Genomic DNA, 18,006 nt, shown 5'->3' with positions numbered 1-18,006 from the left:
TCCTCCCGTTGTTCATCGGTTTGCTCGAGTGGGCACCAGTAACGTCTCCACTGTGAGACTTGTTACTGTTTTTGGCATATCAAAAACGCCACGGGGAGCTTGCCAGGCTCTGCCGTGCGGGCAGGATACTCTCAATAGCTTGCCGGACTCTCTGAGAGGGACGGAGGACTCGAACCCGGATCGGCTGTGTGCAAAGCAAACGCCCTACCTGCTGTGCTATTGCTCCAGCCCAGAGCTGTTTTAATCTTCAAAATAGTTCAACAAGGGCCAGACAAGTGGCTCACTGAGCTGAGCACATGCTGTGTGGGTTGGAGGGCCCGGGATCCATCCCTGGCACCACGCAGCCCTCGCAGTGCTGCTGGGAATGACCCCGAGCACAGCACCAAGAGCAGCCCCTGGGTACCATAGGTGTGTCTCGAAAACAAAACAAAAAATATTAAACACACCGAATAAAATGCAATATATGTTTTAACACTTGTAAATCTAATGACAGGGGAAAGGTTTATGGTGTTAGAATATTACATTTAAAAGTAACAGCAGAGGACAGGAGCGACAGTACAATGGTTAGGGTGTTTACCTTGCACACGGCCGACCCAGGTTCGATTCCCAGCATCCCATATGGTTCCCGGAGCACCGTCAGGAGTAACCCCTGTGCATCAAAGTAACCATAGAACTTCTGCCCAGAGGGATCCCAATGACATAAAAAAAAATTAATGTACAAATATGCGTAGGAAAAATACAAAACACTGAAACCTGGAGCTGGCCAGGTAGTACAGCAGGCCCTTAGGTGCTTGCCTTGCATGCAGCTGACCCAGGTCCGGTCTTGGGCACCCTATATGAGACACCCGCCCCCAGCATCCCCAGGAAAGATCCCTGAGCACAGAGCCAGCAGTAAATCCTGGGGACTGCCAGGGATGACCCCAAAACAAACTAAAATAGGTTTTAGAAGACACTGAAACGGAATAACGGAATGTTCACATTACATTTATATCAAAATATAAATGATGGTCATTTCAGGGGGTTATTATTTCCACCTTTATGAGTTTCTGCAGTTTTCAAAACTTCTGAAATAAATGGGGAAAATCAAGGGCTACAGAGATAGCACAGTGGATAGGGCATTTGCCTTGCAAGTGGCCAACTCGGGTTCGATCCCTGACATCCTATATGGTCCCCACCCACCCCCCCAAGCACTACCAGGAGTGATTCTTGAGTGCAGAGCCAGGAGCAACCCCTGAGTATTGCCAGGTGTGGCCCAAAATCCAAAAAATAAATGAATGGGAAAAACAGCAATTATCAAATTAAAGTACCCTTGAAGGTCAACCCCCTCCCAAGAAAGAAGACCAAGAACTTGAGTGCAAACTGAGAGCCATTCCTGCCTAAGCGTCAGGCTGTCAGAAGCCCCGGATGACTCCAACACAGTGGTCTCGCACTCCTACATGCCTACCTACCTGGCAGCGGTCCCCAGGGTCACCTGCTTCACTTTCCTTTTGCGGGGTCCCCAGAAGCTCTGAGAGCAGGGCACACTCAGCGTTCACACACATACCCAAAAGCAGATACCCACCCCCCATGCTGGCCCTGCCAGCAGGCAGGAAGTGTCCTGTGCCCACGCCGAGACCCAGCAGGGTCCTACCTGCTCTCCGGGGCCACACAGCTTGACCTAGTGCTTCCCAAAGTGGGTGATGAGGCCCCAGGGGTGCTGGAGCAATGGGGGCAGGGGGAGTGTGAATCTTGTCCCCAGGGACAACTGCAGAAACTTCCTCAGTCAAAGCGGACTGATTTCCAAGGTGGGGTGCTGAGCAATTTTTTTCTGAAAAGGGGGTGCTATGCCAAATAATTTTGAGAGCTTCTGGCACAGGACAAGCCTCCAGGAAATGATTGCTTCACGGATGAAGACATTCAAGAATGAGTTTCTCCCACAGGCCTGCCTGGTGGGCTGACAATCACCAGGAGGACCCTCAGGCCCCCCAGAACACAGACTAGGAGACTGAAAAACATTAAAAATCATGTCAAGATACTTTCAAGAATGAGTTTCTGAGCACAGCCTTCTGCAGAGAGGGGGGCTCTCTAGTTTTCTCAGCTCTCCATTCAAAAGGGGCACTGGTCACGGGTGCCACTGGGAACTGAGGGCGCCAGGATGATGTCAAGGACACTTCCTTGTTTCACCCTCCACTCACATCACAGGTGGGTTATTCGGTGACACAAGATCATTCCTCTGAAAAGGGGGCGATGTTTGTCTTGCACTCAGCCAACCCGAGTTCTAGCCCCAGCATCCCATAAGGCCCTCAATCCCTACCAGGAGTGATCCCTGAGCACAGAACCCAGGGGAAGCCCTGAGCATCACTGGGTGTGGCTCAAAAATCAAAACCCTATTAAAAGAGGGGGGGGGGGCTACAAAGAGATCTCGCCAAGGGAGGCAGAACACACCCTGGATACAGGAGACCTGGGCTGGAGCCCCAGCACTGAGCCAAGACTAGCCCTCTCGGTGGTGGGTGTGGTCCCCCAAACACGAAGAACCAAGGACCCAGTGTCTGGCTATACTCAACCAAGGACGAAGGGCACTGAGCAGGAGGAGGAGGAAGAGGAGGAGGAAGAGGAGGAGGAAGAAGAGGAGGAGGAGGAGGAGAAAGAGAGACCCTTCGCAGCCCCGGAGGCCTTCCTGGCAGGCCAGCACATGCTGGGGGGTGCCGAGCTTCCCACCTCCCGAGGGTACACTCGGCCAGAGTGAGCGCAGGAGACTGTAGGAGGTATAAAGGGGAAAAGCCAGGCCCAACCTGGGCTGCCGGGGACGAGGAGGAAGGGCGAGAGAAGAGCTTCCGCCAACAGGAACTGCGGCAGGGCAAGGCCAGCACTGCCCAGCCCGAGTGGCCCCACCGCCCACCTCCTGCCCCGTGTGCCCGGGCCCAGCCCTTGCCGCCCTGACCTCACTGGTCCTCAGCCGCACTCACACCGGAGCCGGCCAGCAAACATTTCCACATTCGACGCCAGCACACCGACGCTCCGGCTGATTGTCTGAGGTCACTAGGCCGAGACTGGCTGGAGCCCAGGAGTCGACTGAGGACAGGGGCCCAGAGGAGGACCTGGGACCCGGCCAGGCTGCAAACACTCGCTCACTGTCCACGTGCCCTCTGGGCCGGGAGCCCACCCGGGTGCCCCAGGTCCAACCCAGATCCGGGGACACCGCAGTCATTCAACGCACTGGTGCATGAACCCGGGAACAGCCAGAGCTAGACCCGGCCCGGCCACTCCATCCCGGACTCTCCAAACAGTGCCACCCGCTCCAACCCGTCCACTCCAAATTCCAGCTGGCCTGCCTTCGCTCTCCCATTTCACCGATAGGGCCAGGGCTCGGAGGAGTCGTTCAGGGGAATGGGAGGGAACTCCCAGGAGCTCCGTCTGGGCTGCAGACAGGTCAGTCTGTGGGGTCCTGCCTCCATTCCGCTCTGGCCTGCTCCCTTGGCAAGCCAGAGCCGCGGGCACTGCGGTGTGTGCTCTCCACACAGCAGAGAGGGTCACACAGCCAGACGTGTGCAATACTGATGGCTCAGGAGATACAGTGACCAAGGGCTGAGAGGAGGCTCAGGGCCCAGCATTTGCTTCCCAGTGAGGCCTGGGTTCAATCCCTGGTATCACACACACACACACACACACACACACATGCTCATACACACATACACATACATACACACTTACACACCCACACACGCATATGCATACTCGCACACACACTCACACACACACACACAGTGACCATGGGCAGTCAGTCAGAAGCTGAAGAGACATGGTCATTCTGGCCGCAGGAGGCAGTGTGGTAATCTGGATCAAAACTGAGAGGCACAGGGAGTGGTCAGGAGGGAGGACGGGCAGGACCGGCAGTTGGATGGACAGGAATACTTACCTCCCCAGCCGAGGACGCTGGGAACCCACGGAGCCTCTCTGGGGCTCTGCTTTCCTCTCTGCAAACCGAGAGGCCAGGGGAGGCAGGAGGGAGAGGTTCCGAGGGTCTTCGGGTCACAGGGGCTCAGCCCAGGTGACCGTGCCAGAGCCGTCCAGACATGCAAGGGGCGTCAGGTGTGGGGGAGGCGGGATCAAGGCTGGACTGTGGAATTTCGTGTCTAAAAGCCACTCCCAACCCTTTAAGCCAGGGAAGGGATGCAAGTGTGCACCAGAAACACCGCCACCACCGAGACCGGGTCAGTGTCCGGTACAGCCCCAGAGCCAGGGGCTGCCCTCACCCCCTCAGACAGAACCTCAGGCTCTCGCTCACCTTCCACGAAAGCTGAGACGCCAGCAAACCAGATCTATGTCCACCAGCATCAGCTAGACCTGAGTTTCTTCCACTCTTTATAGGTCACCTCCCAAAAAAAGAAAAATCAGAGAACATGGGGTGTCACGGCGTAGAGGAGACACAGCACCCGAGTCTGGCTGTAGACCTGCCTCCGGAGCAGCCCGGAATAATCCGAGAGCAAGAGTGCCACCCTAAGGCACACCTCCTCCAGACTGGCCCCCCATGCGCACACGTAGAGCTCTGCAGATTCAGTTGCGGAGCCTGGGGCAGGAATTCCTCCCATCTGACAAAGCAGAAGTGCCTGAGCTCAGAGTCCTGGGAAGGAAGGTGCCCAAGTCCCAGCTAGGGGTACAGTCGGGACCTGAACCCAGCAGTGATGTCAAAAAGGCATGAGGTCACCTTCGCACGTGAGCCCTGCCCTCTGGGAAACTCCACCTTGCCATCTGGGTGAAGCCAGAGCTGGGCAGAGCCGGGCAGCTCACCAAGCTCGAACCACGATGGTGAGAAGTCAGTCCAAGTCCTCCAACCCTTGTTAGTACCGAAGTGGGAGTTGGGGGGAAGGGGCATCAACCTCCCCCCATCCCACCAGGGCAGCTGAGAATCACCTTCATCTGGCTCCTTTGGACCGATTCCTAGTTCCAGGAATTGGCCCCAAGTCCTTTACCTGTACAAGATCTGGGCGAGATGTGAGGGGTTCTCCGGGATCTGCTTTGGGACCCCCATGGGACAAGTGTGTGACCCTTGAAAGAAGGGTGGCTGACCACAGTGCAAGGCCCTGAGTCAACCCCAGGCCCACGCCTGTCCCTGTGCCCACCTACGGCTGGGCCGGCAAGGGGCTGCAACCACGCCACCAGCTCCCCCAGAAAGAGAAAGGGGGACCCCAGAGAGGAGGACGAGAAGACTGGTTCCGGGTCACCAAGAAAGGGCAGTAGACCTGTGTGTTCAGCTTCGGGAGAAGGACCATGAATGTCAGCCCTTCCTGTCTAAGCCACAGGTCCTGAAAGTCCTGGACACCAGCCCCCACCTTGCTGGGCCCCCATTCTGAGCAGCAGCCCTGTGCTGGGTCCCCGGGGAGAAGGAGACTGGCCCCCGGGCTCAGGACACACAAGTAACCAGAACAAGATAATGTGACGGGGATGCCCGTGGTCATCGGGCTATTCCCCTGCCCACAGCCTCGCTCAGTGCCCGCCCTGCTTCTCAGATGCCCACTTTGAGCCCCACCGCATACCGGCTGCAGAGGCACTGAGTTGAGTGCTTGTTTGGTTCTGTTTTCTGCAGGGCTGGGAATCGAACGTGGGCCTGAGGCATACAAGGTCAGGGCTCCGCTTCTGAGCCACATCCCTGCCCCAAAGGTGAATACTTGAATGCGAACTAGTAAGTTTCTAGTGTGCTCCACAAATTATTTCACAGTCACGGTCCTCCCGTTATTCATCGATTTGCTCGAGCGGGCCCAGTAACATCTCCATCGTGGGACTTGTTGTTACTGTGTTTGGCATATTGAATACATCACAGGGAGCTTGCCAGGCTTTGCCGTGCAGGCGAGATACTCTCGGTAGCTTGCCGGGCTCTCCGAGAGGGGCAGAGGAATCGAACCCGGCTCGGCCGGGCCGGCTACACTCAAGGTGACCACCCCACCGCTGTGCAAATTATTTAAGGAGGGACAACGATGAATCGAAGATGCTCACAGGGGGCCATGGATGTGGCTCAGTGGTAGAGCACAAGCCTCGAAGGGGTGAGGTTCTGGGTTCCATCCCTGGCACCACACATACACACACACTCACACACGCACATGTACACGCACACAAACACATGCGTGCACACACACATGCACACGCACACATGTGCACACACATGCACACTTGCACACACACACGCACACATACACGCACACACACGCACACATGCACACACACTAGAGGAAAAAGCTCACAGTGTACAAATAAGAAAAGAAAGGGGCACGGCTCAAGTGGGAGAGCACATGATGGGCTCTGAGTTCAATCCCCAGCACTCCATGGCCCTTGAGCACTCCTGGGTGAGGCCCTGGTGGCCCTGGGCACCCGTCACCTGGACACCACCAGCTCCTCAGTGGGCTGAATTCTGCCAGAAGTGGCCCAGGGTAACTTGGTTTGGCTGGATGTGGCCCACATGGGGGAGGGAAAAAAAAAGTTAAAAAAAAAAAAACAGAAGGAAAAGTCAAGCAAAGATTCCAGGTCTGAAACAGCATCATCTGGAAAAGTCTGAGGCCCAGGAGAGCAAGCAAAGCAGACTAGCAGGAGATGGGGCTGAACTGGCAAAGGTTCCAACCCCAGACCAACAGGGCTCAGGATTTTCCTGCTGGACAATATCGGCCAGTATCTGCAAGGCAAGCTGCGGTTTTAGGGACGAGCTTTAGGTAGGCACCAAGGACGCCGAGGAAGCCCATGTCTCTGCAGAAGGCGAGAAAGCCCGCAACAGATGGAAAATACGATCTGTCTAGGGGCTAGGGATGGAGCTCGGGGCAGAGCACAAGCTCGGTACTATAAGGTCCTAGGTTCAATCCCCAGCACCAGAAAACACATCTGTATAAGATATATAATATTTACAACATAAAATGCAATCTAGACAAAAATACAAATATCTAAATATAAATCTATTTCCAAGAACCTTTTTTTTTAATTTAATCTTCTTTGTTTGGTTTTGGTTTTGGTTTTTGGTCTACACCCAGCAATGCTCAGGGCTTACTCCTGACTCTGTGCTCGGGGATCACTCCTGGCAGGCTCAGGGGAAACGCACGGGTGCCAGGGATCAAACCTGGGTCAGCTGTGTGCAAGCAAGCACCCTGCCCGCCATACTATCACTCCGACCCCCAGGTACTCTTAAAATCAGTAACCTCCTTGGTTCTGCTCCCCAACCACAGAACCCAAAATCTAAATCCTGCTTATCCTGTGGCCATGGGAAGACGTTTGCCCTTGCATTTAGAAAACCTGGACATCCCTGCCGTCCGGGAAGGGAAAACTGCAAAGGTTTCAAGCGAGGAGTTGTCAGCAGTTCCGCTCCCCATCCAGCCCTCACCCCGACGCCTCCCCTGGCCCGTCCATCTGCTGCAGACGAGGCATCTGAAAGCCCAGAGTTTTCCGGGCGAGGAGCGGAGAGCAGAGGCCTTCTCGCACAGAGCGCTCCCCACAAGTACAAATGACTGTTTGATCAATCATTTGGCCTCAGCGTGGGATTTGGTTAGAATTAAAGCCATCTGGGGGGAGAGGGAGGGAGGGAGGAGCCGCACAGGCGGGAAAATGACCCACCTCCTCCCCCCAAAAGCATTGTTAAACTGTACCGGGGAAGGCAGGCAAGACTCTCATGTTATCGCAGCCTAAGCCACTTAATCCTTCAGCACATAAAGCAACTTCTTTTATGACCTTTTCCCTTTAAAAAGTAAATCAGAAGATGCTGCCTTGAATTCAGATATCTCTGAAACACGCTACCCATCCCTCCCAGAGAAATATCCTGTTTCATAAACCTTCTTCAAGAGACTTGAAACTGTAGATCACTAAATGCCTAGCTTTAGGCATCTGACATTCCAGAGAATTAATATTTAAACTTATTATAGGAAAAAAGAATTGAGTTTGGTTGAAGCATGAAATATTAATAGTGTCTCCAAATTAGAAACCCTATTTTGTTTCGCGCTGGAAATGCCGAGGTTATTACCTGGACTTTACACTCAAAGAAGATAAAATCCACGGGCCGTCGAGATTAAACACATAATTAGGGCCGCTTTCTCCGGAGAGAACGGAGCGTGGCAGGTTTGGGACTGGAAGCGATTGAGTTTCATTTTTACGACACACTTAAAATATATTCTCATCCTCTGCAGGCGGGGTTGCACTCGAGAGAACGGAGCTACTTAACCACTGAAAACCGTCAAGAGCCGGGAGTGCGCTGAGGCTTATCCTCGGCGCCCGGCATTTGGAATGGACCCACTGCTGAGCGAAGCCTGGTCACTTTCTCTGCTTGCGAGAACGAAAGTATTAAGTGGTTAGGGATAAAAATTAAGCTTCAATTGACACAGTGGATCCTGGCAGCCTCTGCCGGCACGTGTAATTTATTTACAGGGTTGGAAAGTCGGCAAAATACATCATCAACTCTTACACAAACTTCTACTAGGTATTAAATACCCAAGCCTCAGAGAAGTAATTCATATAGTCCAGCCACGTTCCAAAATAAACCCAATCTCCGGCCCTCCAGAGAACTTAAAACAGCAAATGGGATCTGCGCTACAGTTGGGTTTCTGGCCCAAGTCTTATTTTCCATCCAACCTGTTATTTAAAAACAAAAGACACATCTCAAAGAACAATCTGGTTCCAAAAGGGACCCTGATGGGAAGAGGGGTGGGCCATGTGGTGATGAGGGCTGACCCCACCGTGTCCCTCTGCCCCCACTCAGCCACTTCCAAAGGTAAAGAAGGCCCTGGCAATACAGATTTCTGTACTTTTGTCTTCAGAATAAGTGTGAGACTGAAAACACATACCCACACATACGCACAATCATACTAGTCGCACACACACACACACACACAGAGACTTTCTCACGTATACACACATTCATACACTCACATAGACTCACATACACACACATTCATACACTCACACACTCACACTCTGTTACACACATATACTCTCATAGGTTGTCACTAACACACACACATACACTACTCACACACACACACACACACACACACACACACGCGCGCGCGCAGTCCATCCAGGGCCATTTGGCTCACACATCATTTGACACAAAAGACCCATTTCCCACAAACAGACTCTCAAGTTCACTCTGGTTGCTGGCCTGTTCACCCTCCCAAGCCCGTCTTCATCCCACCAAGTGTTTAATAATAAATAATTGGTTAATAGATGCCGAGCCACTGTGCCCAGCGAAGCATGCCTCCGGGCTGGTGGGGCCGTGAGGAATTCTCGTCAAACAGATGGTTTCTGGAGTTGTAGAGCAAAGAAATCTCCCAAATTGTGCAAAAGGCTCAAATAGGCACCAGACGCTGGGAGAGCGGCTGCTGCAGATTCTCACAGACGATCAGTCCCTTCATATCCCACAGAGCCCTTACCCGAGGACCCTACGCCCCAGCTGGTCACGGGGTCCTTCCCCAGCCCTATAGCAAGGGGTGTCCCCTTCAGTGTTCCCCACACCTCCCTACCCCGTGAGCTGAGTGAGACGCCAGAGTTTGGGGAAGCCTGGACCAGCCCGTGGCTTTGGAACACACGGCACAGGCTCACGGTTGCCGGAAGCTGCCGGGTCCCCGTGCTCTGCTCGGGGGTGGGGTAGAGCCAGCTGTGGCATTGGCAGACTGGCTTCAAACTCCACACTCACCTGCTCGCTCCCCGTGCAGCTTGGACCGACCTCGGACGTTCCAAGCCTCAGTTTTTCCCATCCATAAAATCCTTTCCTTCTAGGGCTCTTGGGCCTTACTCAGTCAGTACCACTGCAGCTCTAAAGTGCCTCGCCAGTTCCAGAGGAGTTCCAAGGGAAGGGCAAGTCTCTCAGCAGGTCTTTCCACCTCTCAGCCCCGTCTGTTTGGACTCCCGGGGCATCAGAGTCGGAGAAACCCTGATGCCACCCAGCCAACTCTTCCCATTTCACAGATGAGGAAACCGAGTTCCTGGGCAAAGGGAACGGCACCCCCCCCCCCACGCGTGGGGCTGCAGCGGAGGGCAGGGGTTTGCGCCGGCAGGCCCGACCCAGCACAGCCACCAAACTCAGGCCACGGGACATGCACGGTTCAGTTACTGCGCGGGGCGCCCCTCTCGAGCGTCTGACTCAAACGCTAACACAAACCGCCCGGATCCTCCGGAAATGCTCTGAAGGGGCAGCCCTTTGGAGTTTCAGGGAAGACGGGGAAGAAAAAAACAGATGCTCTGGGTGACTTTAAACTTAAGAGCAATGGGTTGGGGCTGTCATCTCTCCACCCCCACCAGCCTCTGCTTTCTTTCAGTTTCTTATAAATAAGGCTCTGGGAGACCAAAGCGGCCACAAGCCCCTCCGCCCCCCACTTTTCTGCTTTTCTGCTTTCCTGAGTAACTCGGACTTTGCTCCTAATGCCGAGAGCCTTTTTGCCCCCACTTCATTGTAAACTATTAATTCGGGCAGCAGCTGTTGATAAACAAGAAGTCCGTTTTGAAACTGCTAGAATCATTAGCACAGAAAAGGCTTGGGGCAGAAATATTTCTTCGCTCTATTTTCCTGGCCTGAGTATTACAGCTGGGCCTTTTTTTTTTTTTTTGCATCCTGCTATTGAATTTTTCAAAGTCTATTGCAGAACTTGTTTCATTTTTTTTTCTCCCCCTCGGACTGCGCTGAACATCTTTGTTTCTTTAAACACAAAAATAAACGACCCCCTACCAAAAGAAACAATTCGACTCTTTGGGTCCAAATTAATTGCAACTAAAACCTGTATTAGGAAGAAGGAAAAACAAAAGCAAAAAAAAAAAAAAAAAAACAAGCCACACACTGTAATTTACCTTTCAATAAAATTATCTATAGAAGGTGGGGTTGTTGAAATACCCCCATTTTAGCTTCCAAATTCTTTTCCCAAAAAACTGCAAGAAAGGAAAGAAAGAATCCTCTCTATACAAAAACTGCAGTGAAGTGACACTCACCAGTCAACTTGCAAATAAAGTTGGTATTTATTTGTGCTTTTTTTTCCAACTCCCCCCCTTAATCCTATCCTATCCAAAAAAGGATTGAAAACCCTATTCCAAACTTTAGTTTCTCCCCTTTTCTAGGATGCTGGCCAAACTCCACAAAATAAAACCGAAGAAAATGATGATAATTATGCAACATTCAGAACAAAGAACATAAGAATATATTTTTTTAAATGATTCATTGTGCACTTATGCCTGTAATGGGATTTTAACGCGCTGTAAAAATAAGTGCGTCGGCTCGCTCAGCCTCTCACGCACACGTAATGCGAAGTGAGGAGACCTCAAAGATGGGGTGGGCTCGGGGGGTTGGTTTTGGTTTGAGAAAGAGACCTGGGGAGGGGAAAACCACACACTTGAAAACCTTAAAAGTACATTTGAGAATCACAGATGGGGCAACACAGAGTAGCAATAGTGATTCCGTGGCTCAGGGGGGTCTGAGATAAGCCGCCCAGCACGCAAGGCTGCAGGTAAACCCGGTCCGACACCACCAAGGCCTCAGTGAAGTTTCCCTTCCCACCCTCTGCGCCCCCTCCCAGCCACCCGTCAAGTCTCAGCAGCTTCTCGCTTGCTTGGGAGACAGGAAGGGGAGAGAAATTCTAGCCGCATAAGATTCTTCGGGAATCTTTGGGAATTAGATTTCCGCTACACGTCTATAAAAGATTTGTCGGCCTCATGACTCTCGCGATCGTAGACGCAACAGGCTCCTATCTTATTTGTATCCCCACAGGCACTCGTTTCTTTGTCTCGCTGGGCTGACATTTGGCTAGCAGGTTTTTCTCCCCCTTATTTGAAACCTCAAGCACCAAAGGGGGGGGGGTGGAATTTGGATCTGATTATTTCCGGATCATAGGACCAGCACTTTAAAATGGATGAAATGTAAGCAAATTGCCCACCAGAGCCGGAGGGGGGCACAGGCCTTTTTAAAATGACTCCTACCTTTCTCGGGCGGCCGTAGAGCACGCCGCCGCTAAGCCAGCGAAGTCTCCCCCAGAACATCCCAGGGGCTGCTTTTCAGATGAAGAAACCCAGCAATGCCACCAAACCACCATGACTGACCCGCCCCTAACACCCATGCGTACAGCTTACAACTGTTTTCTTTTTTTAAAGACAAAAAATAGACATGCATCCTAGCTATTTTTTAAAGTATAAAATGACTGCTTTGGGACACTTATAGGCCAGCTTTGACAACTGTGGGCTCCCGGGAGAGCGGACATTCTTCCTGCCCCTCGCTGCAAGGACGCCAGAGCTGTGTGGGCACCGGACACAGAGGGCCTGCCGCCGGCTGGCATCGGGGGACCCGTGAAGCAGCCTGGGCTGGCACAGCAGCGTGGAACAAGCAGAATCATCAGGTCAACTCGGAGTCCCTAACTAGGTCACAGACCCTAGTTATCGGTCTCCCCAGATTTGAGACCGAAGAAATACCCAAAACAAATCTATATTCAATTCTCAGGAGGAGGTCGCAAACCCACAGATTTTCGGCCATCACCAACAGACAGAAAGGTATATTCAGAGTATGGGCTGTGGGACGAGGGTCAACTATTTGGGCCAGCAAAGCCTGGGAAACTGCCCGTTTCTGCGTGCAGCTCGGAACAGAGCTAGGCGGTAACGACTCTGCATCCAAGGAGAGGAAGGAGCTCACGGGACTGAGAGCCCGAGAGCTCGGCACCTGCCTGCCTGCAGAGCACCGGCCCTCTGCTCCTTGGGGCAGCCCGCTAGGTGGGCGGGTGGAGGCCATGTGTGGGACACACGTTAACAACTGTTGTTAAGCGCCGTGCCCGGATCTGGCCCGCCTCCACGCAGCCCCCATGCCCACCTTCCTCTGCTGTCAGGACTCCCAAAAGCAGGGTGGGGGTTTAATAAGAAAGGAAAACGCAGCATCTGGGAACATGGCCTCCCCAGCTGCTTGGAAGCTGGATACACGGGACTTTGCCATAAACAGATCATGATTCTTATTGTAAATGATGACAATGCTGGTCCACGACGCCGCATGGCCCCCCAGGCCTCCGGATCTGCAGACACAAGAGGACCCCGACATTTACAGACAAGCTGCGTTGTTAAGGGCTCGCTGCCTATCTCAGCAGCCAGGGCACTGGGGTGGCGGGGGGGGGGGGGGGGGCGGGTGGAGGGTGTCTGTCGGCCAAAGGCAGAACGCCTGGCACCTGGTCCCCCAGACTGAAAGGCACTCCTGTCGCTGGGCAATAGGGCCCACAGGGGCCTGGAGTCTGGGGTCCAGCTTTGTGGTCCAGCTCACGCCCCTTTTCTCTCCGTGTCACTTGACCCCAGCATTGTGGCCTACGGGATGTCCTGGCCACGCATCTTCCTTCTCTTTGGTGAGGAAAGCACTCTTGCACCCCGTCTCATGGGCGAGGGTGGTGGGCAAGCTCACCTCTCGTGCCAAGGGAAGGCCTTGGGCGGAGCGCACTGAGCACATGACCATCACCATCTGCAGGATGACCCAGCCTCTGCCCGCGCTCGCTTTCACAGTCAATCTCAGTCTTTCAGAAATGAGGAAACGAAGGCTCCGAGAGGGAAATCATTTCCTCCCAAGGCCCACAGATTAGAAGGGGCCGGGTCTCACGATTTCCAGCACAGTCAATAAATATTTTTCAATCGGTATTTCTGTCTGTTTCCAATAAGCCTACAACTCCGAGCTAGACACCAAGCATTCAAGGCGGTGCGTGGTCGGGCAGTAAGTAGGTGCTGTTTCCTCTGGGGAAGTGATGGGGGGGGAGGGTTGAGGATGGGGGAGGCGCATCTAAGAGAGCCGCTAAAATGCTGGGAAGCCAGGTTGGTCCCAACCCATGGTTCTGAGCTGATAACAAAGAAGTCGCCTTGTAGCACAGAGGCGGGCTCCCTAAACCCTCAACCCAGGTCCATGGCCAAAGCCCAAAGACACCGCCCAGACCTGCTGAGCGGCCTTGTATAGAAGAGTCTCTTTCTTAGCACCCTGGCCTCAGTCTCCTCACCTACCAAATGGGTATGACAAATCCAACCTACCAGCTCTGCCCAGAGGTGGGGAAGAAAACCCTCCTTAGGTACAAAATAAAGAGGTTCCTCTTTCACCCCTCCCTCCTCCTCTGCTGCCCTATCCAAATACAATCTGGATTTAAAGACCTCGGGTTTGGGGAAAGGGTGAGAGAAAGGAGGTGAAGGGGTGGGGTTAAAAATAACTGTGTGTGGAGGAATAACTGGGATGAAAATTGGAAGATCTTGCACAAACTATGCCACGAACCAAGGGTCTCTAACATAAGGCACTTGCTAGTGCGATGCATCTGAGATCTGAAAGCAGCTTGTCCTCAGGTGACAGCCCTCAGGTTTTCAAATGCAAGAACGCTGCAGCGGGGGCACCTAGAGGAGCCAGGGAACACAGCCCCGTGCAGAACACTCCTTCCCAACAAGAGAGAACTTCCTAGAGGACTGTGACAATAACACTCCAAGGACGGTTTTCCTGCACCTCCCGCTTTCAGCATGGTCTCTATCTCTTCCAGAAAGCAGCAAACATTAAAAACAACATGAGAGGAGTGAGAAGGGAGGATCAAGGTCAGTGGCTGAGCACCTACTTCGCATGGCTAAGCCTCGGGCTCCATCCCCAACACCCAAAGCAAAACCAGTGAGACAAACAGTCATTTTCTAGAAAGTCAGGTGTTCCCATTAAAACATAAACAATCAAACAAAAAACCCATCCTGTGTTTATTTCATTTCCCAGTCTCCAAAGGACACTGATGGTTATGATTTTTTACTCAGCGGTCTCTCCCTCCTCTGTCTGTCTCTCTGTCTCTCTGTGTCTCTGTCTCTGTCTCTCTCTCTCTCTCTCTCTCTCTCTCTCTCTCTCTCTCTCTCACACACACACACACACACACACACACACACCCTTCACAAAAATCCTAGTGTTTGTGAGTTGCTGGGTTTGATGCTATAGGCCTGATGCTTATAAAATCATAAAACTGGTTTTGTCTTCCTTGGGAAACCTTTGTAGCAGAACTAAGGGGTCCCAAGGGTTTTGGGGATAATAAAAATCCCCAGGGGTTTTTTGGGGGGTTGGGGGGGCGGGTAAGGAGGAGGGAGACAGTAGCACCTTAACAATTTCCCCAATTTTTGGCTAATATCTGTCAGTGTGAAACTCTTAATGATTGAATAACCATTAGCTGTGATAAGAACATGCTCAAGAGAATGTTGCCACCTCATGAGCCCACGAACTTCTAGGGGGGCTGCACCTTATCCCCACAGGCTCTCTTGGGTAGCAGCAGAGCACCCCAAGTGACTGTGGCAGGACCCCAAGCTTCTCTGAACATGACGACTTCTCCAAGTCAGGGCTTGACTCCGTCTAGATTAGAGACTCGTAAATTTTTCCATCGGGAACCCAGAAATAATCCGGTAGAATTAATTCCGACCTTGATAAATGGGGGAGCTAACCTCCCGAGCGGGTCTTGTGCAAGGTCTCTGCTTTTTGTTATCTGGAGAGACTGGACACGGCCGGGAAGGAACCAGCCTCCAGCCTAGCGGGGAGGCGAGCAGCCACCTGAGCTGCAGTTAGCGAGTTCTGCTTTACAATCCGCATCATTTCACGCGTCTCACACCACTTTTCATCAGCAACCTGGACGCGCTCACTTCTGTCCCCCGCTTGCTGGCCGCGCACTTCCCTGCGAGCGAGCGAGCGAGCGCTTCGCCGCGTTTCCAGGAGAGGATTCCCAAACTGGCCCTTTGGCCAAACCCGAGGAGCCCGGAGGCGGGGAGCCGAGCGGGAAACTGAGGCCCGGGGGGCGCGCCGCACTCCGCCCGCCGCCCGCGCGCGCGCCGGCCACCCCACACTCACCCTTGCCGGGGACGGTGGCCTTGGTCGCGCCGTAGTCTCGGGGGCTCCGGGGCCGCAGGAGGTCGTGGGCGCGCGGCGGCGGCGCGGGCGGCCGGGCCAGCAGCTCGCGCGGGGCCGCGTCCCCGCAGCCGCCGCCGCCGCCGCCCGCGACCCTGAAGGCCATGTGCGCGCCGAGGGCCCCGCGGCCGGGCGCCGGGGCGCCGGGGGCCTCCGGGGGCCGCTTGTCCGAGGGCGCCTCGGCCACCTCGCAGTGCATGGCGCCGGGGGGCGCGCCGGGCTCCTGGGGGGAGGGACAGCACGGGCGCGTTAGAGGGAAGCGGCCCGTCCGCGCGCCGCATCCCGCGCGGGTCGCTCCCGCGCCCCCCGACTCTCCCACGGGTCGGCCCGCGCCCCGACCGGCCGAGCCCGACGACCCCCCTGGTGCCGCGCAGAAAAGCCCCTTCCTCGGCTCGCACCGCTTCCTCCCGCCGCCGCCGCCGCGCCCCCTCCGCGAGCCCGACCCTCTTCGCACGAAGGGGGAAACTGAGGTCGCGAGCGCGGAGCGCGCCTCTGCCCGGCGTCTCCCAGGGAGACGCGGCGCCCGCGCGGGCGCCCAGACAGCACACAGCAGGGTGCGGGTCGCGCGCCCCCGGGGAGCCCACGCGGGACCCGGGGCGCGGATCCCCGCCCCGCCCCCGAGAGTCACCCACGAGCCTCCCCCCTCGCCCAGAGCCAGGCGATCGGGCGAGAAATCGGGGGGCGAGATGCTCCCCGCCGCCACGCACACGCGTCCCTCGCGCGCCGGGACCCGCGCCCGCGCGCGGCGGGGACAGGGGACCGAGCGCCCGCGCAGCCCCGTCGGGCGCCGACTCCCGCGCGCACCCCGCGCACACGCGCGCCCGGGGCCACGACGTGCCACTCATTCTGCACTCTCATTCACCCGCTCACTCGGGCCGGGCCGCGCGCTCCGCACCCCGCAGCTCTGGGCGCCCCTCGCAGGTCCCGGCCCGGCCACGGACCCCCGGAACCAGGGCGCGCGGTGGGGCGGGGGGCACCGACGCGCCTCCAACCCCGAGGCTCCCCGCAAGCATCCGAAGGCTCCCGGGGTTAGAACCTGGACGCGGCAGCCTCGCACAAGGGGTCCCGCCGCCCCCGCGCGCCCGCCCCCGGCTCCCCGGGTCGCGCCCCCTCTCACCTGGCCGCAGCTGCTGCTGCTCGCGGGGTCCACAGCTCCGCGCGCCTCCACTGGCGCCGCAGCCCCCGCAGCCGCAGCCGCCGCCGCCGCCGCCGCGTCCAGCCGGGCGGCACCCCGGGGGGCGGGGGCGGGGCCTCGGCCTGCGCGACAGCCGCTCTGGCCACTGGCGCGCGGCGGCTGCCTCGCCGCAGCCAATCGCGGCGCGGGGGCGGGGCCGCGCGCTGGGGGCCGGGGCGGGGCCGGCAGCGCGCCCGGCCGGGGTTTGACAGGCGGCGGCCGCCGAGCTCCGCGCAGCCCGCTGGACGCGGGCGGCCGAGCCCGGCTGCCCCGCAGGGCGGCGCCCGGGCGGGCAGCAGAGCCCAGGACCGTGGTGCCCGCGGGACTGGCCGTCGCGGCGGGGCGCAAGGGACGTTCGGCAGCCTGACTCACCCCCAGCTCCGTGCCCGCCTCTCCCTGTGGCCCTGGACGGTCCCCCTTGCCCTCTCCGGGTCCCTTTGGCGCTCGTCAAACGTGACGGGCGAAACCTGCCCCGGTTAACAGCGTGTTTTCACGATTCCTTTGCAGAAAGCAACCGGCTCTCTAGAAACGCCTTTGATCAGCGCGGGCCGGCGGCCTCGGGGTGGGGGGTGGGAGGGGCGCAGGAGCGAGGGCTCTCAGAGCACTTCTCTCGTTTTTCGTGTTTTCTTTTCCCCCTGGAAAGAGTCCAGGCTAGACGTTCTCAGACTCCGAAGTTAAAAGACAAACAAACAAAAACAGATGCCCGGATCCAGAGTAGAAAGAAAGGATTCCAGTGGACTCTGTAACTCTGCTGGGGAGTGGGGCCCCAGAGTCCAGCTTTGTCGCGTGCCAACAGATCCTTGCTGTCCAGGGGCTTGAGACCCCCCGGCCCAGTTCCTCGGTCAGGCCTGGAATGCGCGGGAAGCACTGACCCGTGTGTACCAGGAGCAGTGGCTGCCTGGGGCCCAAAGCAGCTCCTCGGCTCCCTTCACTGGGCCCCAGGGTTCTTCCGGTGTGGACCGAGGCTGTCCATGGGCCGGGGTTACTGGACATC

General features: G+C 55.9%; 1 protein-coding gene across 1 annotated transcript in view; it reads right to left on the bottom strand.

The window, feature by feature from the left end:
• The window catches only part of GLIS1 (GLIS family zinc finger 1), a 185,544-nt gene extending 168,505 nt beyond the window's left edge, over nucleotides 1-17,039 (bottom strand). The window contains exons 1-2 of the mRNA XM_056122330.1: nucleotides 16,956-17,039; nucleotides 15,782-16,061 (exon numbers count right to left, since the gene is read on the bottom strand). Of these exons, the coding sequence (XP_055978305.1) occupies nucleotides 15,782-16,037 (256 nt within the window). The 5' untranslated portion in view covers nucleotides 16,038-16,061; nucleotides 16,956-17,039. The remainder of the gene's footprint in view (nucleotides 1-15,781; nucleotides 16,062-16,955) is intronic.
• Between the last annotated feature and the right edge of the window lie 967 nt (nucleotides 17,040-18,006).

Source organism: Sorex fumeus, unplaced genomic scaffold (assembly GCF_029834395.1).
Source record: "Sorex fumeus unplaced genomic scaffold, SorFum_2.1 ptg000045l, whole genome shotgun sequence".
NCBI lineage: Eukaryota > Metazoa > Chordata > Mammalia > Eulipotyphla > Soricidae > Sorex > Sorex fumeus.
Note: the sequence above shows the minus strand (reverse complement) of the source record. Positions and strands in the feature narration are given on the sequence as shown.